Source organism: Balaenoptera borealis (genome assembly GCF_965194805.1).
Source record: "Balaenoptera borealis genome assembly, chromosome: 7".
Taxonomy (NCBI): Eukaryota; Metazoa; Chordata; class Mammalia; order Artiodactyla; family Balaenopteridae; genus Balaenoptera; species Balaenoptera borealis.
In genome coordinates this window covers 112,349,942-112,363,164 of record NC_138864.1, presented here as the reverse complement: position 1 = coordinate 112,363,164, position 13,223 = coordinate 112,349,942, and the positions used below count along the sequence as shown (strand labels likewise).

The 13,223-nt window shown below is 35.7% G+C and overlaps 1 protein-coding gene across 10 annotated transcripts in view; it reads left to right on the top strand.

Moving 5' to 3' along the window:
- Positions 1-13,223, top strand: part of CNOT4 (CCR4-NOT transcription complex subunit 4) — a 140,765-nt gene that overhangs the window by 47,923 nt on the left and 79,619 nt on the right. For all 10 annotated transcript variants that reach the window (XR_014246365.1, XR_014246366.1, XM_082398089.1 and 7 more), the window contains one exon: positions 11,787-12,052. Coding sequence is in view for 8 of the 10 variants with exons in the window: in XM_082398089.1 (XP_082254215.1) it covers positions 11,879-12,052 (174 nt within the window). In the remaining 2 variants the exon portion in view is untranslated. The remainder of the gene's footprint in view (positions 1-11,786; positions 12,053-13,223) is intronic.

Sequence of the window (13,223 nt, the reverse complement as noted above, 5' to 3'; positions counted from 1 at the left end):
CATGCAGCCATAAAAGACTCAGAATTCCCAAAAGCAGGAGGCATTACCCTCCCAGACTTTGGACAATACTACAAAGCTACAGTAATCAAAACAATGTGGTATTAACACAAAAACAGACACATGGATCAGTGGAACAGAATAGAGAGCCCAGAATAAACCCACACACCTATGGTCAATTAGTCTTCAACAGAAGAGGCAAGAATATCCAATGGAAAAGGACAATCTCGTCAACAAGTTGTGTTGGAAAAGTTAGACAGCCACATGTAAATCAATGAAGTTAGAACACACTCTCACACCATACACAAAAATAAACTCAAAATGGCCTAAAGACTTAAATATAAGGCATGACACCATGAAAATCTGAGAAGAAAATGTAGGCAAAACATTCTCTGACATAAATCATACCAATGTTTTCTTAGGTCAGTCTCCCAAGGCAATAGAAACAAAAGCAAAAATAAACAAATGGGACCTAATCAAACTTACAAGCTTCTGTACAGCAAAAGAAAACATAAACAAAATAAAAAGACAACCTACAGACTGGGAGAAAATGTTTGCAAATGATGCAACTGACAGGGCTTAATTTCCAAAATATAAGAACAGCTCACATATCTCAAAAACAACAAAAAAACAACCCAATTGAAAAATGGGCACAAGACCTAAATAGACATTTTTCCAAAGGAGACATACAGATGACCAACAGGCACATGAAAGGATCCTCAACATCACTAATTATTAGAGAAATGCAAATCAGAACTACAATGAGGTACCACCTCACACTGGTCAGAATAGCCATCATTAAAAAGTCTACAAACAACAAGTGTTGGAGAGGGTTTAGAGAAAGGGAATCCTCCTACACTGTTGGTAGTAATGTAAGTTGGTGCAGCCACTATGGAAAACAGTATGGAGTTTCCTCAAGAAACTAAAAATAGAGTTGCCATATGGTCCAGCAGTCCCACTCCTGGGCATATATCTGGACAAAACTATAATTCAAAAAGATACATGCACCCCCCTATGTTCACAACAGCACTATTTACAATAGCCAAGACATGGCAACAACCTAAATGTCCATCAACAGATGAATGGATAAAGAAGGTGTGGTACATATATATACACAATGGAATATACTCAGCCATAACAAAGAATGAAATAATGCCATTTGCAGCAACATGGATGCAGCTAGAGATTGTCATACTAAGTGAAGTAAGTCAGAAAGAGAAAGACAAATACCATATGATATCACTTGTATGTGGAATCTAAAATATGACACAAATGAGCCCATCTACAAAACAAATAGACTTGCAGACATAGAGAACAGCCTTGTGGTTGTCAAGGGGAAGGGGAGTAGGGGAGGGATGGATTGGGAGTTTGGGATTAGCAGATGCAAACTATTATATATAGAATGGATAAACAACAAGGTCCTTCTGTATAGCACAGGGAACTATATTCAATACCCTGTGATAAACCATAATGGGAAAGAATATAAAAAAGAATGTATACATATGTATAACTGAATCACTTTGCTGTACAGCAGAAACTAACAACACTGTAAATCAACTATACTTGAATAAAAAAAATAGAATATTTCAAGTACTTCAGAACACACACCACCCCCCCGCCCCCCCGCCAAGCATACACACGTCTTCCTGTTCACCTCTTCATAACCCTCTCCCTTTCACCCAGAGGCAATCGCTGTCCTGACTTTTTAATCACCTTATGTGCATCTCTAAAAGTTTTCTTTTATCTGTTGAAATTTGTATGAGCACAGTTATATTCTCCTTCTTGCTTCCTTGTTCAATACTGTATTTCTGGGATTCATCTTTGTTGTGTAGCTATAGTTCTTCATTTTTATACCATTGTTTCTTCAAATATGTTTCTTCTTTTCCTTTTCTCTCCTTCTAGTATTCCCATGATGTGTATGTTGACGTACTTAATGGTGTTTTACATTTCTCTGAAGCTCTGTTCATTTTTCTTCATTTTTTCCCCCTCTCTGTTCTTTGGATTGCTTAATCTCTATTGATCTATCTTCTCTTTCACCAATTCATTCTTCTGCCAGTCTACATGTACAGGCTTTGAGCCCCTCTAGTGACTTTTTTATTTCAGTCATTGTACTTCTAACTCCAGAATTTCCATTAAAAAAAAGAGCATCTATCTCTTTATTGAAATTCTCTATTTGATGTGACATTGTCATTATACATTACTTCTTTAATTATGGTTTCCTTTAGTTTTTTGAACATACTTAAAATGGCTCCTTTGAAGTCTTTGTCTGTTAAATCCAACATCTGGTGGCTCTCACATGCAGTTTCTGTTGCCTGTTTTTTTCCTGGCGTATGGGTTATACTTTCTTGTTTCTTTGCACAGTTGTAATTTCTGGTTGGAAACTGGACATTTTATATAATATTATAGCAACTCTGGGTACTAGTCTCCTCCTACCCTTCCCAGGGTTTGTTATTGTTATTTGCTTATTTGTTTAGTGACTGGGTGGATTAATTTAGTGAAGTCTGTTTCCCTCTTGCAGTGTTAAGCGTCTGTTGGTGTTCCTGGGGCGTGCAGATTTGGGTATGTCCACATGCATCCTGGGATGACAGTGTTTTGGGCAGGGCCCTCTTCCACTGTCTCTTTCATTGACCACACCCAGATGTTAAACTCCACAAATTGCCCGCTGACTGCTCAACAATGCCCTAGGACATAAATTGCTTCTCAACCTGATTGAAAAAAAAATTGAGCTCACTTGAAGGCATAGTTCTTGAGGTCAGAGCTTGAAATTTGTTCTGACCCCAGGAGGGTTCATCCCAGCAGTTAAGAACCTGATTCTCCTTATTCTTTCCTGCAAAGTAGCTGGTTTACAGTTCAGCCTGTGTCTGACTCTCCTCCCAGTTGCCTTTCACTACAGCCTTCATGGTTTTGAGATTGTGCTTAGGTTTGGACTTCAGACACCATTACAAATGAAGTCAGTTTTTTGGGAAGAGATTCAGAGCTATCTGTTTTAAGACTTGCTTTACCTTCCTGTTAAAATCTCTGGCTAAGCTCTGGCATTGAGTAGGGGGGGCAGTGGTGCACTTTTTTCTCCGTGTGACACTCCCAGTTTAGTAACTGAGCACTCATTGGAGGGGTATACAGTAACCTCAAGTCTTGTCTTGCCTTTCCTGGTGCAGGACCCCAGCTTCATGAAGTAGCTGGTTGGAGGGCAGTCTGGGTCGTAGTCTTTTCAACATGCAGCAGCAACATAGGTCCTCTTTCCCATGAGTGGCAGTTGGGTGGAAGAGGGGAGCCTCCATCTATCGGCTGCACTTAATGTGGAACTTTAGCTTCAGCATCAGGTAGCTTTGGGCAGGATGAGAAATGCTAATGTCCTGTCCCTCCCAGGAAGATGGCTCTCTGAGTGGTAACCCTGTGTTCTTGGCAGCGCCAGCCTGGAGTGAAGTTTGAGTCTCACTGAACTGAGAAGGGGGAGGGAAGGAGAGAGAGAACAGTTTTTAGTCAGATACCACATAGTATTGTTGTTTTTCCTGAGTTTTAGTAGATTTTCTTGAATAAGCGTTTCTTCATTTGCCTTATGCTCTTAGCATCGTTTCTGGATAGTTTAAATGGTTGGTTTTAAATAGTTTTCAGCAGTTTTGCTGGGGAATGAGCTCATGGAGCTCCTTACACTGTCACACTGGAAGTGGAACCCACAGAGATCTTTTGAAAATATAAGTCAAACCCACGCCATTCCTCTCTCTAAAACTCTCGGGTCCTCTTCATGTATTTCGCAAAAAAAACCAAAGCTATTCCAATGGCCGATGATGAACCCTTGCCAGTTCCTGGACCGCCACATCGCTCTGACCTTATCTCAAACACTGAATTTGCTGTTCTTCAAGCATTTCAGGCACTCTCCCTTCTTGGGGTCTCTCTACTGATTTTTTTCCTTGCCTGGTCTGTTCTCAGTGTATGCATGGCTTACTCAGGTTCCTCTGTTAAATGTTACCTTTTCAATGAAATCTCCAACTGGCCCATTTAAATTGCAGCCTGACTCTGGTACCTTCTCTCACCTTTTATCATAATTTACTGACTTATTATGATTTTTGTTTAGATTTTGAATTAGAACAGGAAACAAAGGTGGAGATATTTGCCTCTTAGGGTCACTAAAGTATCCCAAAGACCTAGACTAGAATTTGAAACAAGGGCTTAATAACTATTTATTGAATCACTGAGTGAATGAAGGTAAAAACGAACTTTTAGATGGCAAAAACCTTCAGTGGCCAGCCATCTAAGTTTTCTAATAAAGTTAAAACTTTTTACCTAGAGAGAATAATAAGTAATGTTATTGGTATACTGGGTACAATTAGAATAACCAGTTAGCTTTCTTGATAAGAGAGCCTAAATGTGCTCTTTTTTTTTTTTTTTTAAACTCTCTCCCCCTTTAAAAGACTAATCATTGTTAAGTTCTGCCTACTATGCTTTTCATAGTAGAGATCTTTACCAAATTGGCTTGAATTAGATATTTTTACTTGAACCATTTTAAATGTGTTTGAAAACTTTTTTATTTAAAGGAAAGTTGTCACAAACCTTTTTTCTTTAAAATTGATTTTTCACAAAATGATCATCTTCAATTTTTTTTATACATTTATATTTTCATAGTGTTAGCTTTTTGAAAATACATTTGTATGCAGCAGTTGCGTTTCTTTATGGCTTTGATTTAAATGGTTTGTCATCTTGTTGTCTTTGTACAGCTGATAAATTGGTGGATTTTGTTGAACAGTTCTCCCAAATCAACATCACATTGCTCTAACTATGCAAATGAATACTACATGCAAATTAGAAATTACTTTTTTTAATAGTGTTACATCATAATAGAAAAACATTTGCCTTTTCAGTGAGGTGTTCACAGAACTCTATTACTATGTCTAATGTGTATTTGCTACATGTAGACTTGTAAAGATTAGCACAGTTTTGTTCAGTGACTCTTACAATATGTGCTTACACATTTATGGATGAATGAATAGGTACTTCCCTTTCCTTCACTCCCTTCCTTCCTCCATCCCTTCTTTCTTGTTTTCCTTCCATTTGACACATATTTGTTAAGTGTTTGCTATCTGCCAAGAACTCTTCTAGGATTTTTGGATACGCTAACAAGTGAAACAGTCTCTGTCCTCATGGAGGTTGCTTTCTATTGGAAAAACATTGTTTGTCTCCTTCCACCCTTATCTACCCCTTCTCCTGCAGAAGATACTTAGGGGACATGATATATTATGTGAGATGACTTGTATGCTGATTTTTATTTACATCTTAAGAATATAAAGTACAGGGAATTCCCTGGAGGTCCAGCGGTTAGGACTTGGTGCTTTCACTGCCGGGGGCCGGGTTCAGTTCCTGGTTGGGGAACTAAGATCCCACAAGCCACGCAGTGCGGCCAAAAAAAAAAAAAGAATATAAAGTACAAATAAGTTACTGAATAAAGAACAAATTGGTGGGGAGGTAGAAAGCAGCCCCACATAATCAATTTTTTTGTATAACTGCAGCTTAACCTTTTATGAGAGAGACTTTAAATTCTTAGGTAGATTTTTTTTCTATGAGAAAATGTCTAAACGAGATGTTTATTTCTATGAGAAAATAAATAAGCTTTCCTGCCTTCCTAACTTGGGTATAGGCAGTCTTAAGTTCCATTGTAAATGTACATTCATGGTATATGTATATTGGTATTTTGGTATTTAATTTAAAAAGGCGAAGAGGTGTTGGTGCTGATATTTAGTCACTTGACTTACCTTGCTCTTTCACTTGCAAACTCTTCATAGCTACTATTCAATCTGTTTTTGCCTTTGTAGTTTATATGAGTAACATGCTTTGTGAAGTATATGCCTAATTCAGAAACAGTGAACAACCTGGAGCATTGTTTCCTACTTTTGAAGAGTGTTGTCAGTCAAAACTGACATATAACAAATAATTCATTCCTCCTTTTATTTATTATTCATTCATCAAATACATGAGTGCTTACTATTTACCCCCAGTCATGTTGTAGCTGCCTGGCATACCATCGTAAATGTGATGCACCAGTTAACTTCTCTCCTGGAGCTTCCATTCTATTGAGAATGGACTGATTGTTAAAGAAACAAGAATTTCTAGTTATAAAACATTGGCTAAGTAAAATATAAGCTGTGTGGTATTGTACGTAAATTTATTATAGGTTTTTTAAAAATGTTAGTTTATAGTTATGTATATATTGAATTTATGGTTTTTATGGAAACTTAAGATGCTATTCTAGTTACCATTCAAAGTGTGTGTGTGTATATTTCATATCTATAAATAGCTTTTCTCTTATGTGTAATTATAGTGTACATATAATTTGGGGTGTATAATGTGTTCAGGAATGTAATTTCTATGTAACTATTCAGTGGAATTGCATCATACACACATTTAACTTATCACAAATTCACTGCCACATTGGCAGAAAATTAAAGGATTAATTAAATAAAGCAACCAAATACTTAAGGTTTTTCGAAAGTGCTGTTTATTACATATTGCATTTAAGTGTGTATAGTTATATTTTCATTTTTAATTTTTATTGTAAAATATTTGTAACATAAAACTTGTCATTTTAAGTATTTTTAAGCGTACAATTCAGTGGCATTAAGTACATTCACAATGTTGCATAACCATCACCACTTTCTATTTCTAAAATCCTTTTATCATCCCAAACAGAAACTCTGTACTTATTAAAGAAAAACTTCCCATTCTCCCTCCCCCTCCCAGCCTCTGTTCTGCTTTCTGTGTCAACGAATTGCCTATTCTAGTTACCTTGTATCAGTGGAATCATACAGTTTTTGTGTTTTGTGACTGGCTTATTTTACTTAGCATAATGTTTTTAAGGTTCATCCACATTGTACCATGTATCAGAATTTCATTCTTTTTATGGCTGAATAACATTTCATTGTATGTATACACTACATTTTGTTTATCCATTCATCTGTTGATGGACACGTGGGTTGTATCGTGAATAATTCTGCTGTGAATATTTGTGTACAAGTATCTGTTCAAATCCTTCCTTTCAGTTCTTTTGGTATATCCCCAAAAGTGGAATTGCTGGATCAGATGCTAATTCCATGTTTAACTTTTTGAGGAACCACCAAACTGTTTTCCATAGCAGCTGCAGTTCTTGACATTTTATAGTGTTTTTTTTCTTTTCTTTTAATTTTTATTGGAGTTTAGTTGATTTACAATGTGTTAGTTTCAGGTGTATAGCAAAGTGAATCTGTTATACATATACATATATCCATTCTTTTTTAGATGCTTTTCCCATATAGGCCATTACAGACTAATGAGTAGAGTTTCCTATGCTATACAGTAGTGGCCCTATGTTTTGGGTTTTTTTTTAAACATCTTTATTGGAGTATAATTGCTTTACAATGTTGTGTTAGCTTCTGCTGTATAACAAAGTGAATCAGCTATATGTATACATATATCCCCATATCTCCTCCCTCTTGAGGCTCCCTCCCACCCTCCCTATCCCACTATAGTGTATTTTATACAGATCTTTTGAACAGGGTCCTAAGTACAAAACCATGTATACAGCACTTTATGAGTGATAAGGAACTTTTGAACATGATTTTGAGTGTATGATTTTTATTTTGTACACTTACTACATGGGAGGTTTTTGATGATGCAGGAGCATTTTTATGTATGTCAGAATTTATACTGTGTTGTCTGTTTACAATAGCCAGGACATGGAACCAACCTAAATGTCCAGCCACAGATGAATGGATAAAGAAGATATGGCACATATATACAGTGGAATGTTACTCAGCCATAAATAGAAATGAAATTGAGTTATTTGTAGTGAGGTGGATGGACCTAGAGTCTGTCATACAGAGTGAAGTAAGTCAGAAAGAGGAAAACAAATACTGTATGCTAACGCATATATATGGAATCTTTAAAAAAAAAAATGGTACTGATGAACCTAGTTGCAGGGCAGGAATAAAGAGGTAGACATAGAGAATGGACTTGAGGACACGGGGTGGGAGGGGGAAGCTGGGGCGAAGTGAGAATAGCATCGACATATATACACTACCGAATGTAAAACAGTTAGATGGTGGGAAGCAGCAGCATAGCACGGGGAGATCGGCTCGGTGCTTTGCAATGACCTAGAGGGGTGGGATAGGGAGGATGGGAGGGAGGCTCAAGTGGGAGGGGATATGGGGACATGTGTATGCATATGGCTGATTCGTTTTGTTGTGCAACAGAAACTAACACAGTATTGTAAAGCAATTATACTCCAATAAAGATCTATTAAAAAAAAAAAAATGACCGCTTAGAGTTGAGCTCAAGAAAAGTCTGCCCCAACCAACACATGCTTGCTACCCTGCTCTCTGTCTCTGGCTCACTCTTAACCTGAAGTGGAGGACTGCCCTTCCCCCAGCTAATTGTGGTCCCCCCGCGCCCCTCCCCCATTTCTGGGATTTGTAAGTAATAAATCTTGTAACTTAAAAAAAAAAAAGAATTTATACTGTGTTGTGTTATTAGTTGCAGGTGATATAGAGAACAAGAACTTAGATAATGAAATAGAGATTTCCTGTAGAATTTAAATTTTTGAAAAAGTAATGTCACTTTTAGTTTCAGGACATTTGCACTATATACCAAAGAATATGCGACTGAGCCTTCAGTAATCATAACTTCTATCTTACCATATTGGAAAGGACATGGGCTTTGAAGTTGGCAGTCTTACTTTTGCATTGTCTTTAACACCCCTCATTTTATTTATTTGTTTGGTTGTTTATTTTTAAATTTTTATTGGAGTATAGTTGATTTACAGTGTTGTGTTTCTGCTGTACAGCAAAGTAAATCAGTTACTCAATTATACATATACATATATCCACTCTTTTTTAGATTCTTTTCCCATATAGGTCATTACAGAGTATTGAATAGAGTTCCCTGTGCTATACAGTAGGTCCTTATTAGTTATCTATTTTATACATAGTAGTGTGTATATGTCAATCCCAATCTCCCAATTTATCCCTCTCCCCCTTTCCCCCTTGGTAACCATAAGATTAAACCCCTCATTTTATATATGAGGAAACTGATAGTGGCAAAACTGGGTCTGCAGACCAGGATTCCTGAATTGTTTATAAATACATATACCATTTTTTTCTTTTTAAAAAACTTATACTTTGAAATAATTATAGGTTCATAAGAAGATATTTCATTTTATTTTTCTTCTAATTATTAACAAAAGTCAGATTTAATTTTCCTAAAAGATGAAAATAATTTCTTTTTTTAAGTTTAGCCATTTGAATTGCAAAAATGTTTGTTGTAGCAATACAGATAATACAGATTTTCAAAATAAAATTAGTACCTCCATTTTGTCTTTTGTGATATGGATAACATTTTGGTGTATAACCTTCAATGTGCTTTATTTTCTTCGAGAAACAAATCAAATATATACACATAGAGTTTTTATATTTACATGGAAGTATATATTTACGTTAGTCTCCAGTTTACTTTTACAAATTAAAAAATCCTGTATAATAGACATCTTCTGATTCAACACACATCAACCTTAAGGCTATATCATTATTTACTTAATGATTTGCCAACTGATGGATAGTTAACATTGTTTGCAGTTTTCTACGCTTATGAACAATGCTGCAAAACATACAGCAAAGTACTTGGTGCACATGTGTGAGTATGTAGGATAGAGTCTAAGGTGGTTTAAGGGAGTGGTTAAAAGCACAGATGTGGGGCTAAGACTTCCTGGAATGAATCCAGGCTGCACCACTTAATAGCTGTGCAATTTAAGGCAAGGTACTCTTTGTGCTCCCATTTCCCTTTGTAAAGAGGAACTTAGATCAGTGATAATCTCTGCTTTTCGGGGAGACTAACTTTGACAGGCTGGTGGGGGAAAAATCCTACCTCACTGTTTACTAACTAAAGAGGTTGATCATCTTTTCATATGTTGTAATCATTTGTAATACTTTTGTGAACTACTCATCATATTCTGTTCTCATTTTTTCTTTTGACTTGTTTGCCTTTTAAAAATTGCTTGTAAGATTTCTTTATATATTCTGGATAATGACTGTTGTATACAGTGAATATATCCTTTACTCTGTTGCTTGCTTTACTCTGTTGCTTTAATTTGTCTGTTTTTTTCTTTTCACATTGCTAAGTTGATCATATCTATCTTTTATGAATTTCTGTTTCTGCTTAGGAAGACTTTCTGTATCCCAAGATTTTTAAAAATTCTATTTTCTTCTAACACTTTAATAGTTTATTTCAATGTATAGCTCTTCAGACAGATCATATGGGATTTATTTTGATTGCAGTGTGAGACAGCTATATACTGTTTCTTTCTTAAAATGGATAGACCAGGATCCTGTTACTGCTTTTAAATTGGGCCCATCCTCGCCATATTGATTTGTTATGTCCCCCCCACTTTTTAAAATAAATTTATTTATTTATTTTTGGCTGCGTTGGGTCTTCGTTGCTGTGCATGGGCTTTCTCTAGTTGCGATGAGCAGGGGCTACTCTTCATTGCAGTGCATGGGCTTCTCATTGTGGTGGCTTCTCTTGTTGCAGAGCACAGTCTCTAGGCTCATGGGCTTCAGTGGTTGTGGCTCGCGGGCTCAGTAGTTGTGGCTCACGGGCTCTAGAGCGCAGGCTCAGTAGCTGTGGCACACGGGCTTAGTTGCTCTGCGGCATGTAGGATCTTCCCAGACCAGGGCTCGAACTCATGTCCCCTGCATTGGCAGGCGGATTCTTAACCACTGCGCCACCAGGGAAGCCCTTGTTATGTCCCTTTTATCAAATATTAAAATCTCATTAATTCGTGGTTCTGTTTATAGATTCTCTATTTAGTTTCTTTGATCTTTTGTCTGTTTTTGTACCAATATCAAATTATTTGTTACTGTAGCTTTGTAGTACAGTTCAGTATCTGATAGTGCAGATCCCCACGTTTCTTCCACAAAAGTTTCAAAGCATGTCTCATGCATTTACTCTTTCATGTAAACTTTAGAGTTAGTTTGTCAAATTATGTAAACAAACAAAAAATCTCCGTTATTTTGACATAGCGTTTTAATTTAACAATGACTTTAGCCTGAAAATTTTCAATTCTCCATAATCTAAAAAGATAAATTATTTAATTTTTAAAAAGACTTTGAGGCATGGAGGTCTATTTGTTCTCTTCCCCCTTTCTGTAGGCTTTTTGTAGCATTTCTATAATAAAAAGGAATATTTTAATTTTGTTTAATACGTGTGTATTTTCCCAGAAGTGAATTTTTCATTGGCATATTAATACATATTTAATTGTAAACAATTAGGTTCTATGGCATTTTTTTCAGGTCTTATGTTTTCTGTGGTAATGGTTTGATATTAACATGTAATTACAGGTAACTGAAACTGCTCTTCATTAGTTTTATTTTGTAAATTAGGACACATTTTAGACTACTATAGTACTCTTTTAGTTATGTGGCAGTATTACTACTAGCTTTTAGGTGAAAGATAAGACAGTTTAGAGTATGTTTTAGGGTGAAGATGTTTCTGTATAGTATTTATTCCCCTAAAATATGCTATGATTAGTACTGGTTAGTATTAAATGTTTTAGCTAAAAAAAGGAAGTTCTTTTCTGTTTCTGTTGAATCAAAAAATTTAACAACCTCACACCTTTTATCTTGACATGAAGAATATACAGAATTCCATCTTCTGAGATAGCAAAAATTGATCTGATTAATATTTTTCAAATTTTTTATGAAATTTGATTCTTGATCATTGAATATGCCATTTTTTTCAGTAGTAAGCAGTATATTTTGTTTTTTCTTATGCAGGTCTTCGAAGTTCTACAGTTTAGTTCCTAGCGCTGAACCTCCTTCTCCCTTAAATTATTATAAACTTTTGCTGCTGTTTAATAAACGTGAAGATGTCTCGCAGTCCTGATGTGAAGGAAGACCCTGTGGAATGTCCTCTTTGCATGGAGCCCTTGGAGATAGATGATATCAACTTTTTCCCTTGCACCTGTGGCTACCAGATTTGCCGATTTTGTTGGCATCGAATTCGCACTGATGAAAATGGGCTTTGTCCTGCATGCAGAAAGGTAAATACTCCAAAATAACTTTGTGTTTAGTTTTTTTCCCCATGCCTATGAGTAAGTAGATTTAAAAGAATCTACAAACCTCAGATGAGATAATGTGTAGCATTGTATTTTTAAGATTTAATGAAGTGGAAAGAACACTTGCCTTGGGAGTCAGAGTCTTGGCTTTATTGTTAACTAAGTATATGACCTTGGTGAAGTCACATAACCTCTCTGGTTGGCCTTAATTTTCTTATCTGAGGAGACTGACAAGGTTGGTGGTGCTGGCTGTTTAATAGGATTAAGGGTAGAGAGAGGCAGTAGATTTAGATAGGACGGTGTGAAATTGGAAAAACACAATCAGTATTACATCTGGGGGGAAATTTGCTTTAGTTTTCCAGTACAAAATAGTAGAGAAGTTTTGATGTGTACTAAAAAAGATCATGAGTTAAAATGAAAAGAGAAATCCTGGTTTAGAAGGTAATACTTACTCATTTGTTGGTCCTTATGACAATGCTAGGCTGATAATGCTATCCCTATTGTATGGTTAAGGAAACTAGGCCTTTTAAGTAACTTATCGAAGGCGTCAACTAATGGGTAGTAGGTTTGGGGGTCAAATGCAAGTCCTTTGAATCCTTTCTAAATCTAAAAAATCTATAATTTTTAAAATAGTATTCTGGGTTTTGTTGTTTTTATAAGCAGATGCAGCAATTACAGTGTAGTAAGTGACCTATTAGGGGGAGTAGGATTGCTGCATCTCTGTTTTGAAGGACTTTGTTACCACCTTAGGGACTAATGCAAATAGCTATTTTTTGCCTTATCTTTAATATCTGTTTATATGATTTAAACTTTCTTTTGTTTACCCATTCAAAGAGCTCTTGGATCATTATTACCAAATTTTGAGAATGTGTTTTAGATACCTAGATTATTAAAAAAATAATATCTCAGAAGGCAATGTGTTGTCCAGTTGTTGTTTTTTTTAAATCTAGTGGGCAGTTAACGTATATTATATGAATGAAAAAAGGTGAGCTCTACTTAAATGTTAATTAATGTAGTTTTTATATATATATATATATATGTTATATAACAGTAGGTGTTTATAATGTATATATATATCTTTTTATATAGTTCATATACTTTAAGAATGTGAATGGAAAGGTAAATGAAAACGATAACATTAGCTTTTTAAATTTGT